The following is a 23,220-nucleotide window of genomic DNA, read 5'->3' on the forward strand; positions in this document are numbered from 1 at the left end:
TTTTATTTTACTCTTTTATTATTTGCACTACTGCTCAATAAACTTTATTGCAAACTGCCTATATTTAGCTATATGTTAATAGATATCTAAATATTTCTAAACATGGTTGGCATAATCTTAAAAAAAGAAAGCACAAGGTATAAACATAACAAAAAAACATAAAAAAAATAAAGATAACTTAATAGTTTAAACCTGGTCTAAATCGAGTCCAAATCAAAACTACATCAATGACTGTTAAAATGTTTTAATCCAACATTTATACAATTTATAGTTGTTTTTTTATTTAATACTTAATAATTAATGGATTAAATTCTATCGTCTAGGTTTCGGCTAAAAATAGACCGATTATAGAAGGTCCAAACTTAAACTAGACGTCTAATGCTCAGTGGGTATCTATTCTTACAGTTTTAGAAACAAGAAAATAAGTATAAGACACACAGTTTATATAATATATACCATCCATAGGTTTCTCGTCTGTTTTGGTTGTTGACATCTTGGCAGTCTCTCCTCATAAGGCGACCTGGATAACATCTCGGTCCTGAGCCAAGCCAAATACTTCCCTGTTCATCCACCTGTTCCAAAGAAAAACATTCACACCACATGAGTCATTTCCATGAGTCGAGTTTACTTTCGGTTCTCCTATCCGCGCAAACGTCTGACTGCAGAAAGGTAATATAACATCTAACAGTGGTTTATACTTCGATGGAAAACAGCCCCTTTGGTAGAAATAGTGTTCCTGTGACCAGTTTCTGAACTTAATGTGACGTTTTGTGATCATTTCTTTTGTGTGATGTTGAGCTGAATAATGACCTTACTGACGCAGTTCTGTTCAGATCAGATATTTTTATTTCATACTTAGCTGTCGTTTGACAGATTGAGTTATTTGTGCGGGGATAATATAATGGTTAACATAAATGCAGGATTGGTTATGATGTGATCAAATTAACACCAAGAGAGGCAACAACTCTGGGATTTGTATTGTGTAAAATTGTGTTTTATGTAAGGTACGTTGAGAAGAGGATCATTTCAGCAGCATACACAATGCTGGAAACCATCTAATTCATTATTTTAAAACAGTGCAAAGAAACTGAATATGTAAAATATAAAGTTATACAAGAAGGAATGGCTGAACCAGAAGAACAGGTCCGTGAATATAAACAAAGCATTTAGAGGAGCAGGAACAAGGAAGCAATCATGATGAATGTCACCAGGAACCAGGAGATGGCAGTAATGTAATGATAAAGAAATAAACCTTTGTAATAACAGTTCACTAGATGTTTTTCTATCACTGCTGTGACTCATGAAGAGTTGATGGGAAAGCTCGAAGTGTGACAGGTTGTGGCTGGTTAATGACTCAGATGATTAAAAAATATTTTTAAAATAAACTTTTATTTTACTTTTATTTTTACTTTTACTTTACATTCCCAGTTGTCTCAAAGTATTTTACTTGAAATGTTGGAGCGGCTGGCTTGACCGCAGTCACAAGGAAGAAAGAAGGCTCATTGATGACAGTTTTACACACTTGGGATTCTTTCAATCAGCTTCAGCTTATGTAGAAGTGTACATTCTACCATGCATCAGCCTGAGCAGGAAGATGAGGACGTCCCGCCCTCCAACATCTCTCCGTCTGAGGCACATGACAGCCAGGCTGAACCTGAGAGGTAAGATTAATAACTGTTGACACTAGAGCTCAATGTAAGTCCACTGTCATGAAAAGTACTGTTGAGAGGAAGAAGATATTCACCCACCTGTCTTTTGTCATTGCTCCGTTTTCTTCCAGGCCTGAACAGGAGAGAGCAGGTTCTCCTGTACCAAGCAATGTGTCCATGAAGAGTGACAGGTCCATGGATTACCCTACTGCTTTTAAACAGCAAGACTCAATTCCTGAGTAAGTGAACATAACTTTTGAGAAAATTTTCTATTAAAGGTCCAGTGTGTAGGACAGGACAGTCCAGACTTTGGTCCACATGGAGACAGAATAGCAAGTCAATCCAGACACAGTCCATGCCTTGTGTTATGAATGCAAATGATATTACTGTATTATTATAATGTTTTCTAGCAACATGATACTCACAACACAGTCACTGAGCTCCAAATATTTCCACCTATTGTTGTGGAAATTTCTCTGCTACTGGTGAAGAATGAAATGGGGATTTCTGCCAGCCGACAAGGTTTTTATTTTCTTTGAAAAGAAAAGGTCAATCAGTACACGAGCAGTCAAAGATGAAGAAAGACCCCGAGCATTGGGAGACCCCTCGTTTGTGTGTTTTACACCTGAGGTATCCTGCAGGATCTTGTATTTAGGTGCAAAGTTGAGTCTAGACATCACAATTTAAAAACACAAAAGGACCTGGTGTCTTGTGTTTGGAAGGGGGATGCTGGGCATCTCTAGTGGCTGAAACAAAGAAATTGAATTTACCATTACACTATCTTTTGTCATTGCTCCTATTTAATTCCAGGCCTGAACAGGAAAGAGCAGGTTCTCCTGTACCAAGCTGTGTGTCCATGAAGAGTCAAAGGTCCATGGATTTCCCTATTTCTTTTAAACAGCGAGACTTAATTTCTAAGTAAGTCAAAATAACTTTTTGCAAACAAATTTTCTATTAAATGGTATAGTTGATGGTTTATTATACTTTATTCTATGACAATACTCTGACATTGTTGCATTGCTGATTTAAATCTGCCTGCACAGTCTTTAATAATCACAGCTCTACCGTGTCCACCTGTACTATTTAAAAAAAATCTTTAATCATTCTTAAATGTTATGCACCTGGTACTTTGATTTCATAAGGTTCCTTTCTTTCTATTTCTTCATCCTCTACCACAAAAGGACCAGATAGACCTCAGGCACTTTAAGTCCAGGTTCTCTCTACATCTCAGTCACTGAGCTCCAAATACTTCCACCTGTCTTTTGTTATTGCACCATTTTCTTCCAGGCCTGAACAAGAAAGAGCAGGATCTCCTGTACCAAGCAATGTGTCCATGAAGAGTCAAAGATCCATGGATTTCCCTATTTCTTTCAGACAGCAAGACTTAATTTCTAAGTAAGTGAACATAACTTTTGAGCAAACTTTCTATTAAAGGTCCAGTGTGTAGGACAGGACAGTCCAGACTTTGGTCCACATGCAGACAGAATAGCAAGTCAATCCAGACACGGTCCATGACTTTTGTTATGAATACAAATGATATTACGTGCAATGTTTTCTAGCAACATGATACTCGCAACAGAGTCACTGAGCTCCAAACACTTCCACCTGTCTTTTGTCATTGCTCCATTTTCTTTCAGGCCTGAACAGGAAAGAGAAGGTTCTCCTGTACCAAGCAATGTGTCAATGAATAGTGACAGGTCCATGGAATACCCTCCTGCTTCTAAACAGGGAGACTTTATTTCTGAGTAAGTGAACAGAACTTTAGCACAGTTTTGAGCACAACTGATTTTAGATCAATATCGAGCTAATTGAACTGCAGAGGAAGTCTAGGCCTGGATCTGTTATTCATTTTCCAAATATCTGCTACAAAAGGAACTCTTGAAACATTGGCCGTTGTTGCATGTTTTCTCCACAGAGTTCACCAGGAGACGACAGAGGAGTTCAGTGACTGTCTATCAGAACTGGGCGTCATATTTACGGTGCGTACTGTAAACCCTATCTTACCCTACTAGTAACTGCCACAATTTGCTGTTCTTATGTAAACAATGCAAATACATTGTGTAAATGACAGTGAGGCTGTTTTTAAAGGTAGAAAAGTTATATAACGTTGTTTTCAGTACATAATGTTAAAAGTTAATTTATTATTATTTTTTGTTACAGCATCTTGAGGAGAACATTGTTACTTTTGTGAAGAACGAGCTCAAGAAATTTAAGAAACTTCTGAGTCAAAATTACTCAGAATGCTTTGACGGCCAACGTGAGGATGAGGAGGCTGGTCATGGTGAGGAGGAAGAGCAGAAGAGGAGCAGCAGAAAGGCCTTTGTGAAGATCACACTACAGTTCTTAAGGAGAATGAAGCAGGAGAACTTAGCTGACTCTCTGCAGAAGAGTAAGAGGCTTTTAATTGATGTAGCCGGGAAAATAAATAAATATAATAAGATAAATAATGACTTGTCTTGAGGCATACACATTTACTTATATAAAATTTGGTGGAACAAGCCAACCCTGACCCTCATGGCAGCTCTATACTGGGATCATTATCCAATGATGATTGTTCAATCCGATACAATGTTTGTTGTTTTTCCACATAGGAACTCTTGCTCCACTGTGTCACCGTAAACTTAAATCTAACCTAAAAAAGAAGTTCCAGTGTGTGTTTGAGGGGATTTCTAAAGCAGGAAATCCAGCCCTTCTCAATCAGATCTACACAGAGCTCTACGTCACAGAGGGAGGGACAGCAGAAGTCAATGAAGAACATGAAGTCAGACAGATTGAAACAGCATCCAGGAATCCAGACAGACCGGAAATGGCAATCAGATGTGAAGACATCTTTAAGGCCTCACCTGAGACACATCAACCAATCAAAACAGTGATGACAAAGGGAGTAGCTGGCATCGGGAAAACAGTCTTAACGCAGAAGTTCACTCTGGACTGGGCTGAAGACAAAACCAACCAGGACGTGCAGTTCATGTTTCCATTCACTTTCAGGGAGCTGAATGTGCTGAAAGATAAAAAGTTCAGTTTGGTGGAACTTGTTCATCACTTCTTTACTGAAACAAAAGAATCAGAAATTTGCAAGTTTGAAGAGTTCCAAGTTCTGTTCATCTTTGATGGTCTGGATGAGTGTCGACTTCCTCTGGACTTCCACAACACTGGGACCCTGACCGATGTTACAGAGTCCACCTCAGTGGATGTGCTGCTGACAAATCTCATTACGGGGAAACTGCTTCCCTCTGCTCGCCTTTGGATAACCACACGACCTGCAGCAGCCAATCAGATCCCTCCTGACTGTGTTGACAGGGTGACAGAGGTCAGAGGGTTCACTGACCCACAGAAGGAGGAGTACTTCAGGAAGAGATACAGAGATGAGGAGCAGGCCAGCAGAATCATCTCCCACATCAAGACATCACGAAGCCTCCACATCATGTGCCACATCCCAATCTTCTGCTGGATCTCTGCAACAGTCCTGGAGGATGTGTCGGAAACCAGAGAGGGAGCAGAGCTGCCCGTGACCCTGACTGAGATGTACATCCACTTCCTGGTGGTTCAGTCCAAACTGAAGAACGTCAAGTATGATGGAGGAACTGAGACAGATCCACACTGGAATAAAAAGACCAGTAAGATGATTGTGACTCTGGGAAAACTGGCTTTTGAGCAGCTCCAGAAAGGCAACTTGATCTTCTATGACTCAGACCTGGCAGAATGTGGCATTGATATCAGAGAAGCCTCAGTGTACTCAGGAGTGTTCACACAGACCTTCAAAGAGGAGCGAGGGCTGTACCAGGACAGGGTGTTCTGCTTCGTCCACCTGAGCGTTCAGGAGTTTCTGGCTGCCCTTCATGTCCATCTGACATTCATGAACTCTGGTGTCAATCTGCTGTCAAAAGAAAAACCTTCCAGGTGGTCTAAACTGTTTGGAAGCGAACCTGAACCCTTCTACCAGAGTGCTGTGGACAAGGCCTTACAGAGTCCAAATGGACACCTGGATTTGTTCCTCCGCTTCCTTGTGGGTCTTGCACTACCGTCCAATCAGAGTCTCTTACGAGGCCTGGTGACACAAAGAAGAAGCAGCCCAGAGACCACTCAGGGAACAGTCCAGTACATCAAGACAAAGATCACTGATCTGCCTCCAGAGAGAAGCATCAATCTGTTTCACTGTCTAAATGAACTGAAGGACTCTTCTCTAGTGGAGGAGATCCAACAGTACCTGGGTTCAGAACGTGTGTGCACAAGTAAATTCTCTCATAGTCAGTGGTCAGCTCTGGTCTTCATCTTACTGACGTCTGGAAAAGATTTGGACGTGTTTGACCTGAATAAATACTCTGCTTCAGAGGAGGCTCTTCTGAGGCTTCTGCCAGTGGTCAAAGCCTCCACTAAAGCTGTGTAAGTTAAAAAAATGACTTTATAAATTAAATAAATTAAAATATAAGTATAAAAAATCTAACAGTGTCCTTCTTTTTTTAGGCTGAGTTGCTGTAATCTGTCAGAGAAAAGCTGTAAAGCTTTGTGCTCAGTTCTCAGCTCCCAGTCCTCCAGTCTGAAAGAGCTGGACCTGAGTAACAATGACCTGCAGGATTCTGGCGTGGACTCGCTCTGCGCTGGACTGGAGAGTCCACACTGTACACTGGAGGTTCTCAGGTCAGGATTCATTCATTTGTTACAAAATATGACAATTTAAAAGAAAACCTAGAATAAATGCCTAATTACCTCCAAATCATCATGTATTGCCATCACAGGGACAACAATAGGATAGGAACCAAACATTGAGACAATGGATGGACTCTCTACTCTCTACCTATTAGTAAAAAGTGGTTTATTTTTTGGATTTCAGGTTTATTATTGATATTATTTTTACTAAGGGTGATTGCTAAAGCAGTAACAAGTAATTGTAGTTAAAAATAAATACTGTGTGTATTTTTACGTGTCCTTGCATACCTATCAAACAGTGGACGTCACTAACATTATACATTCACCAACAGGGGACCACCAATCCAACAAGGGACATTTCTTATGTCCCCTGTTGGATATACTTTAAATCATGCTAAAATCATGTCTAAAAAGTGTGTGTGTGTGTGCGTGTAGGCTGTCGGGCTGCCTGATCACAAAGAAAGGCTGCACTTCGTTAGCCTCTGCTTTGAGATCCAACCCATCCCATCTGAGAGAGCTGGACCTGAGCTACAATCATCCTGGAGACTCAGGAGTGAAGTTGCTTTCTGATGGACTGAATGATCCAAGCTGGAGGTTGGAAACTCTCAGGCATGATGACTGACAAAGAGACAGACACTGTTATAACTTTTCATTAAAGTTAAGTGCTGATCTAACTGTTTCTGCAGGTTAGACCATGGTGGATCACAGACAATGAAACCTGGTCTGCGGAAGTGTAAGTGTTTTCTTTATAATTTTTTCGATCAACATATGATTTCACTGAGTCACAACAGTTTTATCTGTGTTTTTAAGCCCAGTGTTTTCATGTTTCACTTAAATAATTTGTAATAACTTGTCATAACTGCTGCTGTCTTTTGCTTCGTTCACTCCATCAGACGCCTGTGAACTCACACTGGACACAAACACAGCAAACAGAAAACTGATATTTTCAGACCACAACAGAAAGGTGACAGCAGGAAAAGAGACACAGCCATACCCTGATCATCCAGAGAGATTTGACTACTGGAAACAGCTGCTGTGTACAGATGGCTTGACTGGTCGCTGTTACTGGGAGGTAGAGTGGGAAGGAAAGGTTTACATAGCAGTGACGTACAAAGGAATCAAAAGGAGAGGTCAAGGTGACAACTGCTGTCTGGGAAGGAATGATCAGTCCTGGAGTCTGTGCTGCTCTGATGAGGGTTACTCTACCCTGCACAGTAACAAAAGAGCATCCATCTGCATCCCTGCCTTGAAAAGAGTCGGCGTGTACCTGGACTGGCCTGCTGGCATTCTGTCCTTCTACAGAGTGAGTGACAAGCTGACCCTCATCGAGACCTTGCACACCACATTCACTGAGCCGGTCTACCCTGCATTCAGGGTTAGGCTGGACCCGTTTAACTCGTCAGTGTCTTTGTGTGATATAGTATAAAGAAATCTCTGGCAGAGAAATATTCGGATCAGTACAGAACCAATTAGCTCAGTTGAATTTTGGATAATGATGCAAACTGTTGTTCTGTAACCTGATTCGCTAATGACATGTCCAGAAACAAAAAGGGCTTTTGTGATGCCCGGAGACATATCAAAAATGAGTAACCATGGAGGTAGAGTGGGAGGTAGGGTCGGAAGGAAAGGTTTATAGGGTTAGGGTTAGGCAGTGACTTTCAGACACTATTCACCTAATTACACGTCGATGCAGCACCAGTGTGATGTTATTTTATGGTAGAATGTATGTATGTATGTATTGCTGCACTTAAAGTCAAGACATGTCACACCATACAGTACTGACTGTGTATGTTTAAGATGTCATATACACTGTATACATAGTTAACAGCTATCTGCAAGAATATGTTGTGTTACATTGAACCGTTCCTTTTTTCTGGACTGTATTACTGTTACCCTATTCATGAATCTACTAAATAAACTAAGACCATAACAGACCATCTTGTTGCTTTTATTTAAATCCACCAATGTGTTTACAATGTTATTATTTTTGCTTCAGAAAAAGAAATGCATAGAAACAGCTTAACGATTACTGTAGTTGTGAATTTTTTAATGACATTTTATATTTAAAACACATACACATAAGAAACATTCAGCATCATAAAAACTGACAAAATTCAGAAAGAAACAGCTCAGCTTCTAAAAACATTGCATGTCTGGGTCCAATCAGCTCATATTATGGCTGATTTCATGAACTGAAAAGAGAGAAAAAAAGTGTAATAACACAACAAACTGGTAACACGAAGCACTAGAGATACATAGGTAAATTAAAAGACGTTAATTTTCTTCATAATATGACAAAATATATGTTGTAAAAGCACATTCCTGTGCAGAGCAACAGATGTTTCCACTTTATGGTCATCAGATGACTCCAACCTGAACCCTTTAGCACAGGTGCCTCAGAAAACTTCGATTTTCTATCACGTTAAAATATTTAAATATTATTCAACTCACTTCATCACTTCCAGTCCAAGTAACTAACTCTACAACTGTTGTACAGCATACCTTTCTCTCTAAATCTGTACTGCTGCAACATGAATTTCCCCTCTGAGGATTAATAGAGGATTATCTTACTGCTACATTAAACACCAATGCTTTGACAGTATCAATCAAAACATATAAACTCACCTGCTTGAGAGAGAAGCTGGCAACCTGGCAGTCACACGGCAAACTCAACAGATGGGCCTTGAAACGATCTGAAGCAAGGAAGGAAATATTGAAAACCTGAAATAAGTGAATTTTACCAAAAACATACAAAATAATCTGTATTTTTGCAGAATCTATTGTATACAGCAATTCCTAAACTACTGTGTGACTCATAACATATTAGGGAGTTTTTCTTAATACTCTTAAAATGTTAATAAAAACTTTTTTTTATTTGACGATACATATAAAAACTGAATTTTATATTTATTTAATTAATTTAGTTTATGATGTTTTTTATTAATCTGAATCTGGGAGTGACTACTAACTTAAGATGTGGAGTACATGTAAAAAGTATCAGTACAGTGTTTGAGTAAATGTACTTACCTCTGAGGATCTGAAGCTTCGTCAGGACTCTCATAAACTCATCATATCCAATGCCGCCTTTGGACTGATATTCGTTCCACAGAACTCTGAATGTTTCATTGTCTAACTCAAAGTCTGCATGAGAGACAATCGCACAATTGTTAATGTTTACTTAAATCTTTGTGTTGCTTTTATACAATAAAAAATATAATAAATTACCTCGAGCAGACAGAGCCTTTCTCATCTGGGTTTGAGTGACGGACGGTGGATTCATACTCTCATAACTCTCTACATATTCCCTCCTGGCAGCAGCCACATAGTGCTCCAGTTTAAAGACCTCCACCACGTCCAGGTCTCCAGTTTTGTCTGCCTGAAAGTGCTGGTTAAAGGTTATACCAAATTCACTGCTACTAGATATCACACTAGACCACTCTCAGATCAAAACACACTTTAAAATTGGACAGAAACAAAATAAAAACTCATTAAAACTTTGTTTTTACACAGTGTTTCCAACAAGCTGAAATAAATTAATTAGATGCAGAAATATTCGTGAAGCTGGCTTCAATGGCGCCAATCAAAGCACATCCACACAAAAAAAAGCTTGTTTTCGCCGCTGAGAGACTCTTCAGCTTGTTCAAGGAGATCGTCCGTCGTATGTGATGATGTGGCTGTATATACTGTGCAGATTAAGTGAACCAGCAGTGAGATGCGAGTTGCAAAGGATACATCCATGAGAGTCAAAAGTAGGTGGGCTGTCTTAAGGCTCAGGGCTAAATCGGGAAGAATAAATACAATCATGAGTGTGACAAATTCTCAGATGATAAAATAATGTTGTTGTGGAAAATGAACTCACATTTGCCACGAACAGAATAGCCACCGGCATTCAGCCTAGCGAGAAGACCTACAGCGTTCAGCATCTGTTGGAAACAAAGACAAACACACAACATGCAATAAGTTGATAACCCTAAAGTGAAACACAGTAAGTATGGTATAAACAGCTTTTTTCTTTTCCCAAAACATTATATGTGTTTCAAAGCATGGGCTAGAAACAAAAACTCTAGCTGCTGGTCGTCCTCAGTGTCAGTTAAAGTTGCAATTGTTTGTTTTTTTACCACTAGGGGTGCTATGGAGACATAAATCTCTGTTTTTACACAATTCTACTGATCAACAGTCTGATCAACACATTATGTCGTAACATCTTTAAAGGTGTCATGTAGAGTTTTGTATGTTTTCTGTATTACTCAACAAAACCCATTACATGTACCCTAGAAGACCAACAAACATGATGAATGCATTTCCCTCCTCATAAAACATTTAGAAACCTGAATTGTTTAAGCTTCACATGCACATTGCTGCATTTGCTAGCACTTTATTTGTTGCTAGTAGAGCAACAAATTAGAAATAATAATAATAATTATTTAGACGTTTTAATTTAGACGTGCTATCCCTCTCTGATTAATGCAGAGGCTCACCCACATACTCACCAACCGGTAAGACTCACAAGTGCCGCATTGAGGACATGATCCCTCACTGGCTTCCCACTCTTATACATGACAATTGAGTTGAACTCAAGAAGTTTCCCCTTGGGACACCTTTACACCTTTATCTTATCTTTAAAAGTCATGCTTCAGCTGAGAAACGGACATTTGACTCCAGGCTTCCTGACAGATCAGCAAGAAGGTCAACCCTTTAATTGCTAAGTACTGTAGCAATATACTTAAATTATTATTTTTTTGAACAACCAACTGACATTAAACCTCTGAAATCACTTAGGTGACATACCTCAGGTCTGCTGTCTTCCTGAAAAAGACAAGAAAAAGGAAGAATTAAAATATTCTCAATCATTCTCAAACAGAACTCTTCTAATTCACATGTCATCGGCAATGTGTGATTACTTACTGATACGCACATTTCTTCTGGGAATGAGTTACACTGCAGCTCACTTGGCCATGAAACACCAAATCTGGTCATCAAATGCTCACAACCGCTTTTGGCTTTCTCGCAGAACGACCTGCAGGGCCGCTGCACTTCCCCTGCCAGACACTGGGGGGCGTACACCATGCACACGAAGAGGCGAATGTCCACTGAACACACGGTTTGCACGATCGAGTTGAAAAAGGACATCTTCACCCCTGCTTCTCTTTGACTCGTGTGTCCCAGAAGATTTGGAACGATCGTCTGGTTGTAGGACAGGCCCTGGCACCCTGGTATGGTGATTGGCTCACAGATCCCCCCACTGCTGCCCACGCCGTACTGGAACAAGACACAAGTGGACACTATCACTCCAAGTCTATTCCCCTTTGGTCAGGCTTGTGGGGCCTGTGAGTTTTTTTTTTTTTTACCGTGGCGACACCTTCGGTAAAATTTGGTAATTGCTGTAAGATTGTGCTTAGAAACAAAACATGGATAGATTCATAGTAGTACGTTTTCTATCTTCTACTGTGGATTCTGAGACAAAAGCATCCTTGGAAACATCAGTTCATCTTCATGTTGGAGTAAGGAAAGCACACTTACATGGTCACAGGACTCCGTAGAAAACGTTTCACACCTGAGGGAGTTTGGCCACGGGAAGCCAAACTCGGTCAACAGCGGTCCACACTTGGATCTTGCATGCTCGCAAAGCGTTCTGCAAGGACGTCGAGGTGTTCCTGACACGCACTCAGGAACGTAGACAGAGCACAAGAAGGGCTTCAAATAAGGGGAGCACTTCACTTCTATAAGCGGGAAAAATTGACTTAATTCCAAGCCTGCTTCCTCCTGAGTTGCGTGGCCTTGAAAGTTGGGCATGACAGTCTCGGTGTAACGCAGGTCTCTGCAGAGTGGGATAGTGATTGGCTGACATGTTGGACGGGCTGTTGCTGCAACACTGAAGTCCGGAACCTGAAAGGAATCCATAAATATGGTTGGTTTTCAGAAAGTTTGGGAACTTGAGGGGAAAAGGGTTACTGAAAGTGAGGTGTGATGGGGTATATTATGGGTCTGTTGGCTGTTTCAGTTTCATTTTTTAAATAATTACCATGTGGAATACAATTTCAACATAAGAGCGCACTTACACGTTCACAGGACTCCGTGGTAAATGCTTCACACTTGAGAGCTTCTGGCCACGGGAATCCAAACTTGCTCATCAGCGATCCACAGCCGGATCGCGCCTGCTCACAAAGCGTTCTGCATGGAGGTCGAGGTTTTCCTGACACACACGCAGGAACGTAGACGGAGCACAGGAAGGGCTTGAGTTGAGGGGAGCATTCCACTTTTACAAGTGGATAAAACTGATGTATTTCCAGGCCTGCATCTTCCTGAGTTGTTTGGCCAACAATGTTGGGCATGACAGTCTCAGTGTAAGACATGTCTTGGCACAGTGGGACAGTGATCTGCTGACATGTTGCAGGGACTGTTGGGGTAACAGGGCTCTCTTGACTCTGGGTGGACAGAAACATAAATGAGTTGTTTTAATGAGCAATAATTTTGCTTCTGTAACTTCCACCAACCACAAGTGCAACTGCCCCTTTTTCCTTTTTGTGCACAGTGCCAAAAAACTTCAATCACAGTTTTTCAGTTCCCTAAACAGAAACTGGCACTTGTAGACCTTTGCTTTGCCCAGATGTCCATATGACCACACTTCAGATGTCTCTATGGCATGACCTTACAGCAACACTGTAACCCTACTCACTATGGTGGATGGAAGATGACTCTTTCTAAAGATAAACTCACTAATTAAGACCTGAAATGTTTAATCTTTAGGAAAAAAACAAACTGTAAAATACCATTTGTTGATGGTTATGTGCAGGACTATTTCCTGGCTGAGTGTAGTGACTCCAGTCACTCCATTAAACCTCAAATTGTCTTTTTTACCCCGTGAAGAAACACCAAAAAATCGGTGTTGGTGTGCACATTTTATTGGCTTTGGATATAGCTGTTTCCATCTCTTTCCAGTATTTATACTAAACTATGCTAAACATGCTGTAATTTAACATTTCATGCACAGAAATGAGAGCGGTATCTGTCTTCTCGTATAAATCTAAAAACTTTGTCACTGATGACAAAAGCAAACTTCCAAGAGAGATGCTATGCTCATCATTTCATACTGACCTGTACACAGTTAGACTCTGGTAAAGATTCACACCGGAGCCTCGTCGGCCAGTACAACCGCTTTGTTCTGAAGGGAGACTCGCAGTCTGTCTTGACCTTCTCACAGAGAGCACGGCATGGTTTCATCCGGCTGTCGTCATCCGAGCCACATTCAGGCACAACGACGCGACACATGAGCACGGCGATGTTTGGAGAACAAGCAGTCTCCACCATCTGACCGATTTGCTGCAGGTTGTAGCCTATAACTCCATTTGGATGGGGGCTTGTAGTGTATCCCAAACCTTGACAAAAGCTGGATGTTACTGGCCTGCAGCTGTCCTCTTTCCTGCAATGTGCCCGCTGAAGAGACAGCTGCAAACCCAAAACCACAAAGACCAAATGCTTCATGGCTCTCAGTAATCTCACAAACTGCTCTGAGCTCTTTAACAAAGCTTTTGGGGGTTTAAGACCAGTGTGTCTCTGCTGCTCTAAGGAGGTGGAGTAGGAGTCTACGAATGGAGTCTCTACAAACAAGGCACTGATTTAGGACCACTGGTAAGGCCACATGTCAACACAAAATGAGAGCCAAACTGGTCCCAGAGCAGCAGCCCTATTCTGAGTAATTCAATCCAAGGGTTTGAGATCTTTGTTAGAAGAACATCTGGTTGTGATTGTATGCATTCTGTGTAACCTGGGGGGGTTTGTTGCATAAAGGCTGGCACAATAAACGTGACTTCTGGATGGAAACTATTGCAACACTAATAGGATTGAGAAAAAAAAACAAACAAGAATGTTGTGTTTTTCAAAACAAGTGTGTCTCCAGTTATCTGGAAATAAAGACTGAACATCCACCATGTGGCATCCTGTTGTTTCACAATGAAGACCATGAGCTGACGGGAAAAGACAGTTGATCTTCTTGCTGATCTGTCGGGAAGCCTGGAGTCAAATGTCTGTTTTTCAGCTGAAGCATGACTTTTAAAGATCATTTGCATATTTAAACATAAACATTCATAAATCTTGGAGTAAAAAATGAACTGTCTTCACGTCAGTAATCATCTGGGGAAGTTTCACGATAATATCTATTAATTACTTGATTGGCCCGTGGAGTCTGAGCCATGAATCTTCACCATCACCACCAAGCATCCTTTGTTTATTTGACAGACGTAGTTAAGTTCTGGTTCTAGTTACTTTGCAGATTAAGCTGCCAGACAAAAACAAGATGATCATAAAACATTATTTTACAAAAACATTATTATAATATCAAGTTTTAGTCTGGCAGCTTGGTGCAGAGCTCTGCTGTCACCTAGTGGCCAAAAGAAAGAAGTAAATAAATCTTACCTCCATCAGCTGCTGTGTGTGTGAAAATATCCTAATGAACTCTATGCAGCAGCTTTGCCTCCACCCATATTCTCCATCAGCTGAGAAAACATGACGCACTTTATTATACGATATTACAGTTACACAACAAAATGAGCTGCAACTGAAATGAAAACAAGCTGCTCCGTTTATTGCTTTGAGCTACAGGTACGGTACAAATTGACCTTTGGTGCTTTACAGTTAAATAAATAAAAAAACAAACATGCAAAGCCAGAAACATGTTGTGTTTGTGTGCACAGAAACCAAACCACGGCATGAAAACAAAAGACACACACGTCATGAAGACATTTAGTGATGCAGCAGTGCACGATGTCAATAAAATCTGACATAAAAGTCTCATATACTGAGTGTTCGTGTTGGTACAGCAAAATGCCAGAGTTTCAGATTTCTACCATGATTCTGTGCAAGAGTGGAGCTGAAAATCTGCAGGCTTCCTCTGCAGGAGGGACGTGTGCTCCTTCTAGATGTTCAGTAAAAAAAAAAAGTTCATTATTTTTTTAAAAACACAGGCTAAAATCGACATAATCTTAAGACTTAGAGTTCCTTGTGTCGTTTAAAAGAGAACTAGACTTTCATAATCTTGAGTCATTCACAGAAAGTCTAGGTTCCCTATCCACGAGCCTTCAGAGCCACCAGCACGAAGTTTCTTGGAGAAAAGTTTGGGTCGAAGAGAGGAACCAGCTGACTGTCCACACCTGCAGGAAGACTAAGATTTAGCACCGAGAGTTTACCTGCAGTCTATTTCAGTCTGAGACAGTCGGCTCACCGTTCTCCTGCAGGTAGATCATCCTGTCCAGAAGCACCAGTGTCTCCACCACAGGAGCCAGCAGCAGGGCCAGGCTGAAGTACACCACCACCCTGCCCTGCTGCTTCAACATGGCCTCCACGCGGTCCGGGTCCAGAGGCAACTCGGGAGGCAGGCCGACCCGAGCCAGACCCAGTCGGGCGTACCTGAGGAGGGAACATGAGGAGGACGTTACCATTAACTCTCAGGTAACAAAAACTGTTTTTTCAGGTGAGAACACACACTAATAAAAATAAAGTTATGCATATTATATTATATTTCTGCCACATTCTGTAAATAGAGCCCCATAAATCTGACACATTGGACCTTTAAATAGTGTAAATAACACATCAAGAACAAGCAGAACATAAGGCCGCGTTGCTCACTCACTCTGTGAATGGTAATAAGTGTGCTTTCTTTATGGTCTGGATTCCCGCCCTGCGCAGATCCGGTCTTGTATCCCTGACGAAGGTCTCCAGCATCGCTCGGTAACAGTGCGTCCTCAGCAGCTGGCTTTCCTCCCGAAGCCTCCGTACGTAGTCCTCGACAGCGTGACACGCCCCCTCGCGCGCCTTATAGGACAGCTGATGTCCCGGCAAACCCCGCACCCAGGAGCTCATGGGGTAGCCGAACTCTGAGGGGAGCGTTTCCTGGCCTGGCGTCGGCGGGGTGGGACACTCCACCAGTCCTGGAGGGGCGGGATTTTCTTTGGTCGTGATTTTCATGTAGCAACACGCCACAGATGTGATGCCGCGCACGTGTGGGCAGTTGACGAAGTGGCGGAGGAGGGTGGCGCTGAGGTCACCGCAGGCGTGGAGACCGGTCAGGACAAAGTCTGAATAGTCTCGCTGGCTGTTTTCTTCAGGACGGACGTCCTCCTGACAGACAGGCTGGACACAGGAGCAGCGGCTTTCAGACTCGAACTGGTGTCGCGATGTCAAATCGAAGTCCTGCGAGCGATCGGAGTCTGTGGAGCCACGAGGTGATGACGACGTCTGGACCACATGAGAACATCTCTGACGCTTTGAGCCTCGCAGTTTCTTCTTGCTGGGTCCGGATGGAGTTGGAGGACCTTCGTTGACACAATCTGCAGTCTTCAGCTGCGTGATGAAGGCCTCCCATGATGCCTTGGGGTTTACCCAACCGGCCACATGCCTGGGAGAGGACTGTGACACTGGGACCAGAGAGGAGCCGCTCTAGAGAGAAGAAAGATGTTCTGGATTCATTCAAAAACAGATAAAACTCCAGATTAAAGCTGCTATCATCAAACTAATTCTCATCGCCTGCCTCTGTTCTTTCTGTTTCAGCATCTTTCAGTTCATTATTTTGACTTTTGGTTAGACTAACGAAGTGTAAAGTTCACCAACCTTTTTCTGCTTCTCCTTCTCTAAAGCCCACAGCAACTGTCCGTCAAACCTGGATGCCATGGCAACCAGGTTGTGATCAGCTTCAATCGCGGTCACGGAGAGTCCGAGCCCAAAGGACAGGAAGCGAGTCAGATGACCCTGTTCACGGCAGAATGGTGTTAAATGTGTGATGATACACTTAAACCTGAAAGCTGAAATACATCATACAACACCACTCCATAATTGCTACAGTTCACTGGCCTAATATCTGTCTGGTAATATTTGGATATGATACCTGTCCGGAGCCGACATCCACCACTCTGCTGCAGTCAGTCTGCTCACAAAGTTGTTTTACCAGCTGGGATTAAAAACAACAACAAACAGAAACAGATTAAAAACTCTGGAAACAGAAAAAACAAATCCACGTTCGTAGCGAATAAGCAATCCTGTACCAAGCCCAGCCTGCGGATCTCGTGCTGTTTCTTGGGTTTGACGTGTTTCCTGAATATGTGTCCCAGCAGTGAGCTCTGACTCTGGTTCTCCAGGAACTCTTCAGGCTTCACGGAGCCGGCCGTCCTGCCTCGATCCCGCCTGCACTCTCTGGGAAAGGCCAGAGCGTGAGCCGTGGCACGGAAAGCCAACAGTGACAGCGGCCACACGGAAGGATATCTGCAACCACAAACTCTTTAGTTATTATATGCATTTAATATGCACTGTTTTTGTTCTGGATTCTTGCATAGAAGATTTGTAAAGGGTCTGTAGTACCTCCTGTCTTCATGTTTAACATCCAGTAACAGGTCTGCAACCTGTGGATAGGACAGGTCCTGCAGCACAGGCTGCCAGCTGTTGGGTAATGTGTGCCAGAGATCTTCAGTGAAGAACTCCTTTATGAAAACAAACAGTTATTAGAGGAACTACAAGAGGATGGGATATGAATCCAGTTTGTCAGATATATTTCTTTAAAAACACTCATAGCCCAGAGTGGAAAGAATTCAATTGGAAATTAAAAATGAAATACCTCCAGACACCTTCATGGACTTCAATATATGACAAAAATAATACAAATTTTTGCTGGAGGAAATGTAAACAGATCGTGGGACCACACTCACATCTTTTGGGATGTTGGATCCAAGCAGAAATTCAAAACATTCAGAAAATTAAATTACCACTGAACCCATTACATTATATACTAGGTTTGACTCCAGGGGAAGATATAGGGAAGAGAAAAAGCCCAATGATTACTGATTCTCCTACTCGTGGCGAGGAAAACGATAACCCTGTGTTGGCTCAGACCTCTACAGTACCTCCACCCTTCAACAATGGCGAGAGAGACTAAAGAAAGTTTATTTGATGAGAAAAGGTAACTGCAAAACTTCATGTAAAAATGGATTTGTTTTTGGTTTTGCGGGCCCCTGTCATTTCCCACTTTGGATGGTCAGACAGATAAATTGAAGAAGCTTTGTCTGTATTGTGTTTTTTGTCGTTTTGTGGAGGTCTCCTGTGGAAGGTACTTTCTCCCCCTTATTCTGGTATTAGTTTGGTGGAATGTCTGTTTGTGTAGTATGTCTTGATTTGTATGTTTGCTGAGACACTAATTGTTCCTTGGTTGTTAGTGTATTGTTTTGTGTTTTTATATGCATAATTTTAAATAAAAAAATGTTAAAAAAAAAAAAAAAAACAGACGGCTGGAGGCAGGGGCGCCGTATAGGAGAAAAAGTTAGGACGATTCAGACTGACAGGGGCCCCCAAAAAATAGGTAAACACCAATATAAAATGATTAAACCATCATCATTGAGTATATATATTTCAAATATAATAATGAAATTAATTATCTCTTTGTTTGTACGTGTTTTGGGCAGTAAAAGTTAAATAAAAATGGCCTTAGCACATTTTTGGTGGCTTTTAATCTCGCATCACATAGTGAACTGCACTGCATACTGTATGCAGACTTGCATGCATGTACAAATCACCAGCAGTAAATATTGTGCTAGTACTAGTATTGAACTACAAGACGCAAAACAGTTGCAAGCCTTTGGCTCACTACTGTCTTATCTTATATTATATAAAGTTATTTAAGGTGCTCAACCTACAGCAGTAAAATGCAGTAATATTCATTCAGAAACATGATATATAACAATAATAAAACACTGACATGGACAGTGAGTACTTTTACTTTCGTTTCATTGGTAAATAAAACACTTTTACTTCAGGTGAACTCATTTCAAGTGTAGTTTTACTACTTTAATTCCATTATGGCAACAACTGTTTAAGCTGTTTAAATAGCAGTTATAACTGAATTAAGCAGCTTAAGTCATATTTCCAACATGGATAGACTGGCTCGCCTTGCACACTGGTGTATAATGTTTAACGACTACTGGCTCATTACTGTCTTATCTTATATTATATAAAGTCATTTAAAAAATGCCAGTAATAGTCATCCGAAACTATTATATAATTGATAATATAATAATAATAATAATAATATAAAATAATAATAATAATAATAATAAAACACTGACATGGACAGTGAGCACTTTACTTTGCTTTCATTGGTAAATGAAACACTTTTACTTTAGGTGGATCCATTTCAAAGTGTACGTTTTATTCAATTAATGAAGGCAAATATGCAGTTATAACTGAATTAATGCAGCTTTAATTCATTTAACAACTGAAATACACTGGCTTCGCCTTGCACACTGGTGTATAAATGTTTAACAGACTCCTGGCTCATTACAGTGCACAGACAGTCAAATGCATCATTTAAAAACATTAAAATGAATTAAAGCTGTTAATGTGTTACATTACCTGCCTGGCTGGTTCCCGTCGGCTCGGTTTGTTCAGCTGAGCGTGTTTGTGCACAGGTTTATGTGAATCGAGAGATTTCCCGCTCAGGAAGCCTCTTTTTTAAATAATAATATATATATAAAGTTTGTGAGATTTTTTAAACAAACAAAAAACAAACAGACCTGCAGCACGCTCGGGACCACGCGCGTCTTCCTGCTCACAACAAACCATCAACGTCCGGTCATGCTGCATTCGAGGACAGACAGAAATGTGGGAATTATAGCAAACACTTTCACTATTGACTGCTTCTATGGAAGATGGTTTCATTGAACATGGTCCAGTTTGGCTTTGGTTGGGAACAGTCTATCTCACACTGTGGTGGCCAGGGTCAAAGAGACCTTTGCTGCCTTATAGACAAATAGATAACTGTGTTGATGTTCCAATCTGCGTCTCCAGACAATAAACCTTTTCTTCTCCTTTCGGCTTTTCCCTTCGGGGTCGCCACAGCGAATCATGCCTCCATCTAACCCTGTCTTCTGCATCCTCTTCTCTCACACCCAGCTACCTTATGTCCTCTTCACTGCATCCATGAAACCTCTTTGGTCTTCCTCTAGGCCTCCTCTGTCTGCAAGTTCAAAACTCAGCATCCTTCTACCAATATTTTCACTATCACCATCTCAGTCTGGCTCTCTGACTTTATCTCCAAAACCTCTAACATGTGCTGTTCCTCTGATTCTCATCCTGATCCTATCCATCTTGGTCACTCCCAAGGAGGAACCTCAGCATCTTCATCTCTGCTACCTCCAGCTCTGCCTCCTGTCTTTTCCTCAGTGGTCTCTAGACCAAACAGCATCGCTGGTCTCACCAGTTTTGTACACCCTTCTGACTCTCTTACCATCAACGACACTTTCTGACAAAACACCTCATTAAGACATCTCTTTGACTACTCTGGGCGTGTAGTATTGTGGTGTTATCTTGGGGTTTAAAGTCGATCCACCAGGACGAGTTGGGCAGGAATGTGACCGACTCAGGCACTTCTGATGAACTTGGAGTGTCTCTAATTCTCCTTGGCCAAGCGTCAATAATTTACAGCATAAGACACAGAGGCTCCTGAACACTTTCTTCTCCGAACTCACCATTGACCTTTGACTTCAGCAATTCTTCCACAACAATTACTATCACATTATAATTAAACAAAAAGTTTATGCACACATTCATTTTCCGTAACAGCCACAAACTTATACACACATAAAACACATAACTTATAAACTTGCAGGCCATATGAATATAACAAAAAAGGAGCATTTTTTGCTATATAACTTCTTAATTTGAGGAACTTAACTGACGTAACTGAGCTGAACACCCATTGAACTAGTGATGTGTTGGTTGCGAACGAGCTGGTTTAAAGAGCCGGCTCTTTTAAGTGAATATGGGAGTTGGCTCCTATCCACGAGCGATCCGAGCCTTTTTTTTTTTTTTGGAAAGTATTACTGTGTACTACGTACATGCAATGAAAATAGCTTTTTATTTATTATTTTTTTATTTATGCTTAGTTTTTATCGATTGTGTTAAATTTAATGAAAAACATTGGCTACGGCATTTTGGTTGACATTAACTTATACAAACTTACAGGCGCCGTATAAATTAAACAGAAATTAAAACTAGTTGATGTGGTTGTTTGTGAACGAGCTGGTTTAGGGCCGGCTCTTTTAGTGAATGATGGGAGCTGGCTCTGTCCACAAGCTGTTTTTTTTTTTTTTTTGGAAAGTATTACGTTGATACATACATGCGTGGAAATAGCTGACTTATATTTATTTATTTTATTTCTATGCTTAACTTTTTATAGGCGTTCTGTAAATCAATAAAAATTTAAGTAGTATTCTTTTATATTATATATAATATATATATATTTATTTATTTATTTATTTATTTATATTTCTTCTGTCCTCCAGGATTTTCTTCTATGTTGTACAATCATTGACCCATTCCTTGCCGCCTTAGAGGAAATTCATAGGTTAAAAAATGATAAAATATAAACATATTAAGAAGTATAAAACATTTATGAGGTGGATGAATAAGAGAACTTAGAAGAAGAAGATATAGTAACCTGGACTATGTCGGTCAAATGATCCGGCTCACTAAAAAGAACCGAACTTCCCTTGAAACTAGAAATTACGGGGCGCACTTGAACGCACCGGCGTGCTCACACATGTGAAAGTTACAGTTCGCCTAGCCTAGCCTCGACATTAAACGCAACATTTGTGCAGCGAGCTGCGTGTTAAACGCAGATTTTAAAGACTCTGTGAGTTAGTAACCGTCTGCGTATTTTAGCACACTTCGTCTTAACTGGAAAAACAGGAAAAAAAAAAAAAAAAGCATCAGCCTGTCGGGTCCCATGTCAGGAGATGTGGAGATGTTTACATCGAGCTTCACAGCTGATCAGCCAGACAGCTGACCACCGAACTCAGCGCCCTGCTGGCTCAGTACGGACACCTGTCCGACTCCTACATAATCGTGGCTCGATGACTGACTTCTGTTAGTGGTGTGTTTGTTGCTTGTTGCCATGGCTCCCTTACATTTCCACTTTTATTCCATATATATATACCAGGGGGCCACCAGGAATTTTGGGCCCCATGATAAATAAATCAAATTGGGCCCCTCTGTGCAGCTGTTGTCCCCACATCTCTAGGACCTAACTATCCCATCAAAAGCTTTACATACAGGGTTCCCACGGGTGCTTGAATTCCTTGAAAATGCTTGAATTTCTATTCAAAAAGATGTGGATCTCACAGGGCCAACACTGCAAACATATTGACCTTATAGAGCTCTCCCACCATGTAAGATCCAGCACAGTGCTTCATTCCAACACGACTTCATCAATCAATCAATCAAACTTTATTTGTATAGCACTTTTCATGAATTTTACTTACTTACTTACAAGTAATTTATCATCCAGCTTGTTGTGACAAAGTGAATTCCCCACTGTGGGATCATGAGCCTGTCTTATCTTATATTATATAAATAATTTAAGGTGCTCAACCATAAAACACCTACAGCAGTAAAATGCAACAACAAGCAGCAGTAATATTCATCCAGAAACATGATATTAATAATAATAAAACACTGACATGGACAGTGGCACTTTTACTTTCGTTTCATTGGTAAATAAAACTCTTTTACTTCAGGGTGTGAAATGCTTGAATTTTTTGTGAAGTGCTTGAAAATGCTTGAAATTTGTTTGATGTCTATTTGTCACTGTTATTGCGCTATGGTAGTTACACAATACACCGCTCACAAGCTGACAAAATACAAGCCAATTCACAATTAGTTAAAAATCAAAAACAGTCAATCTACCACCATATGAAATAATGCTAATTAGACCCATGTTATTATGCCCTACAGTGGCACCGCTGCGCTTCCATGACCATCATGGCCAACACAACTTGGCTACCTATTTAAAGGTGCTGGAAAAATGGAAAAAACTGGTGCTTGAAGGTGCTTGAAAAGTGCTTGAATTTGTTCATGAAAAGGTGTGGGAACCCTGTACATAACTCTAGTT

General features: G+C 40.9%; 3 protein-coding genes across 8 annotated transcripts; 1 reads left to right on the top strand and 2 right to left on the bottom strand.

The window, feature by feature from the left end:
- Positions 1-608: 608 nt before the first annotated feature.
- On the top strand, positions 609-8,233 carry LOC104940075 (NLR family CARD domain-containing protein 3). 6 transcript variants are annotated; one of them, XM_027286787.1, is made up of 13 exons: positions 609-669; positions 1,429-1,661; positions 1,781-1,888; positions 2,460-2,567; positions 2,937-3,044; positions 3,287-3,394; positions 3,565-3,628; positions 3,810-4,038; positions 4,241-6,032; positions 6,114-6,287; positions 6,732-6,905; positions 6,983-7,029; positions 7,190-8,233. In XM_027286787.1, the coding sequence occupies exons 2-13, from the start codon at positions 1,573-1,575 to the stop codon at positions 7,720-7,722; spliced, it is 3,534 nt and encodes a 1,177-aa protein (XP_027142588.1). In that variant the 5' UTR covers positions 609-669; positions 1,429-1,572; the 3' UTR covers positions 7,723-8,233. The 6 variants fall into 6 exon arrangements, with proteins under 6 accessions (XP_027142588.1, XP_027142590.1, XP_027142589.1 ...); XM_027286789.1 differs by lacking the exon at positions 2,937-3,044; XM_027286788.1 differs by lacking the exon at positions 1,781-1,888.
- Positions 8,234-8,315: 82 nt separating this feature from the next.
- Positions 8,316-14,029, bottom strand: LOC104932625 (uncharacterized). Its single transcript, XM_010747902.3, has 11 exons — positions 13,392-14,029; positions 12,356-12,721; positions 11,817-12,182; positions 11,202-11,555; positions 11,085-11,102; positions 10,156-10,219; positions 10,029-10,072; positions 9,522-9,672; positions 9,324-9,437; positions 8,922-8,989; positions 8,316-8,488 (listed from the first exon to the last, which is right to left on the bottom strand). The coding sequence occupies exons 1-11, from the start codon at positions 13,776-13,778 to the stop codon at positions 8,465-8,467; spliced, it is 1,956 nt and encodes a 651-aa protein (XP_010746204.2). The 5' UTR covers positions 13,779-14,029; the 3' UTR covers positions 8,316-8,464.
- An 840-nt stretch (positions 14,030-14,869) lies between these two features.
- Positions 14,870-17,767, bottom strand: mettl25b (methyltransferase like 25B; the record flags this gene model as incomplete). The annotated part of the gene is made up of 7 exons (XM_027286794.1): positions 14,870-15,442; positions 15,514-15,698; positions 15,922-16,727; positions 16,899-17,036; positions 17,173-17,235; positions 17,330-17,546; positions 17,643-17,767. Coding segments are annotated over 7 exons (1,620 nt in total), but the record flags the coding sequence as incomplete, so codon positions are not given.
- Positions 17,768-23,220: the final 5,453 nt, after the last annotated feature.

This window comes from Larimichthys crocea, chromosome XIII, assembly GCF_000972845.2.
Source record: "Larimichthys crocea isolate SSNF chromosome XIII, L_crocea_2.0, whole genome shotgun sequence".
Lineage (NCBI taxonomy): Eukaryota > Metazoa > Chordata > Actinopteri > Sciaenidae > Larimichthys > Larimichthys crocea.

Coding starts and splice junctions, on each gene's coding strand:
- LOC104940075 (XM_027286787.1), top strand. CDS start 1,573: ATGCATCAGCCTGAGCAGGAAGATGAGGACGTCCCGCCCTCCAACATC. Junction 4,039..4,240: donor AGCTGACTCTCTGCAGAAGA/GTAAGAGGCTTT, acceptor TTTTCCACATAG/GAACTCTTGCTCCACTGTGT. Junction 6,288..6,731: donor TGTACACTGGAGGTTCTCAG/GTCAGGATTCAT, acceptor GTGTGCGTGTAG/GCTGTCGGGCTGCCTGATCA.
- LOC104932625 (XM_010747902.3), bottom strand. CDS start 13,778: ATGAAGCATTTGGTCTTTGTGGTTTTGGGTTTGCAGCTGTCTCTTCAG. Junction 11,556..11,816: donor CTACGGAGTCCTGTGACCAT/GTAAGTGTGCTT, acceptor GTCTTGTTCCAG/TACGGCGTGGGCAGCAGTGG. Junction 8,990..9,323: donor GAAGCTTCAGATCCTCAGAG/GTAAGTACATTT, acceptor TCCTTGCTTCAG/ATCGTTTCAAGGCCCATCTG.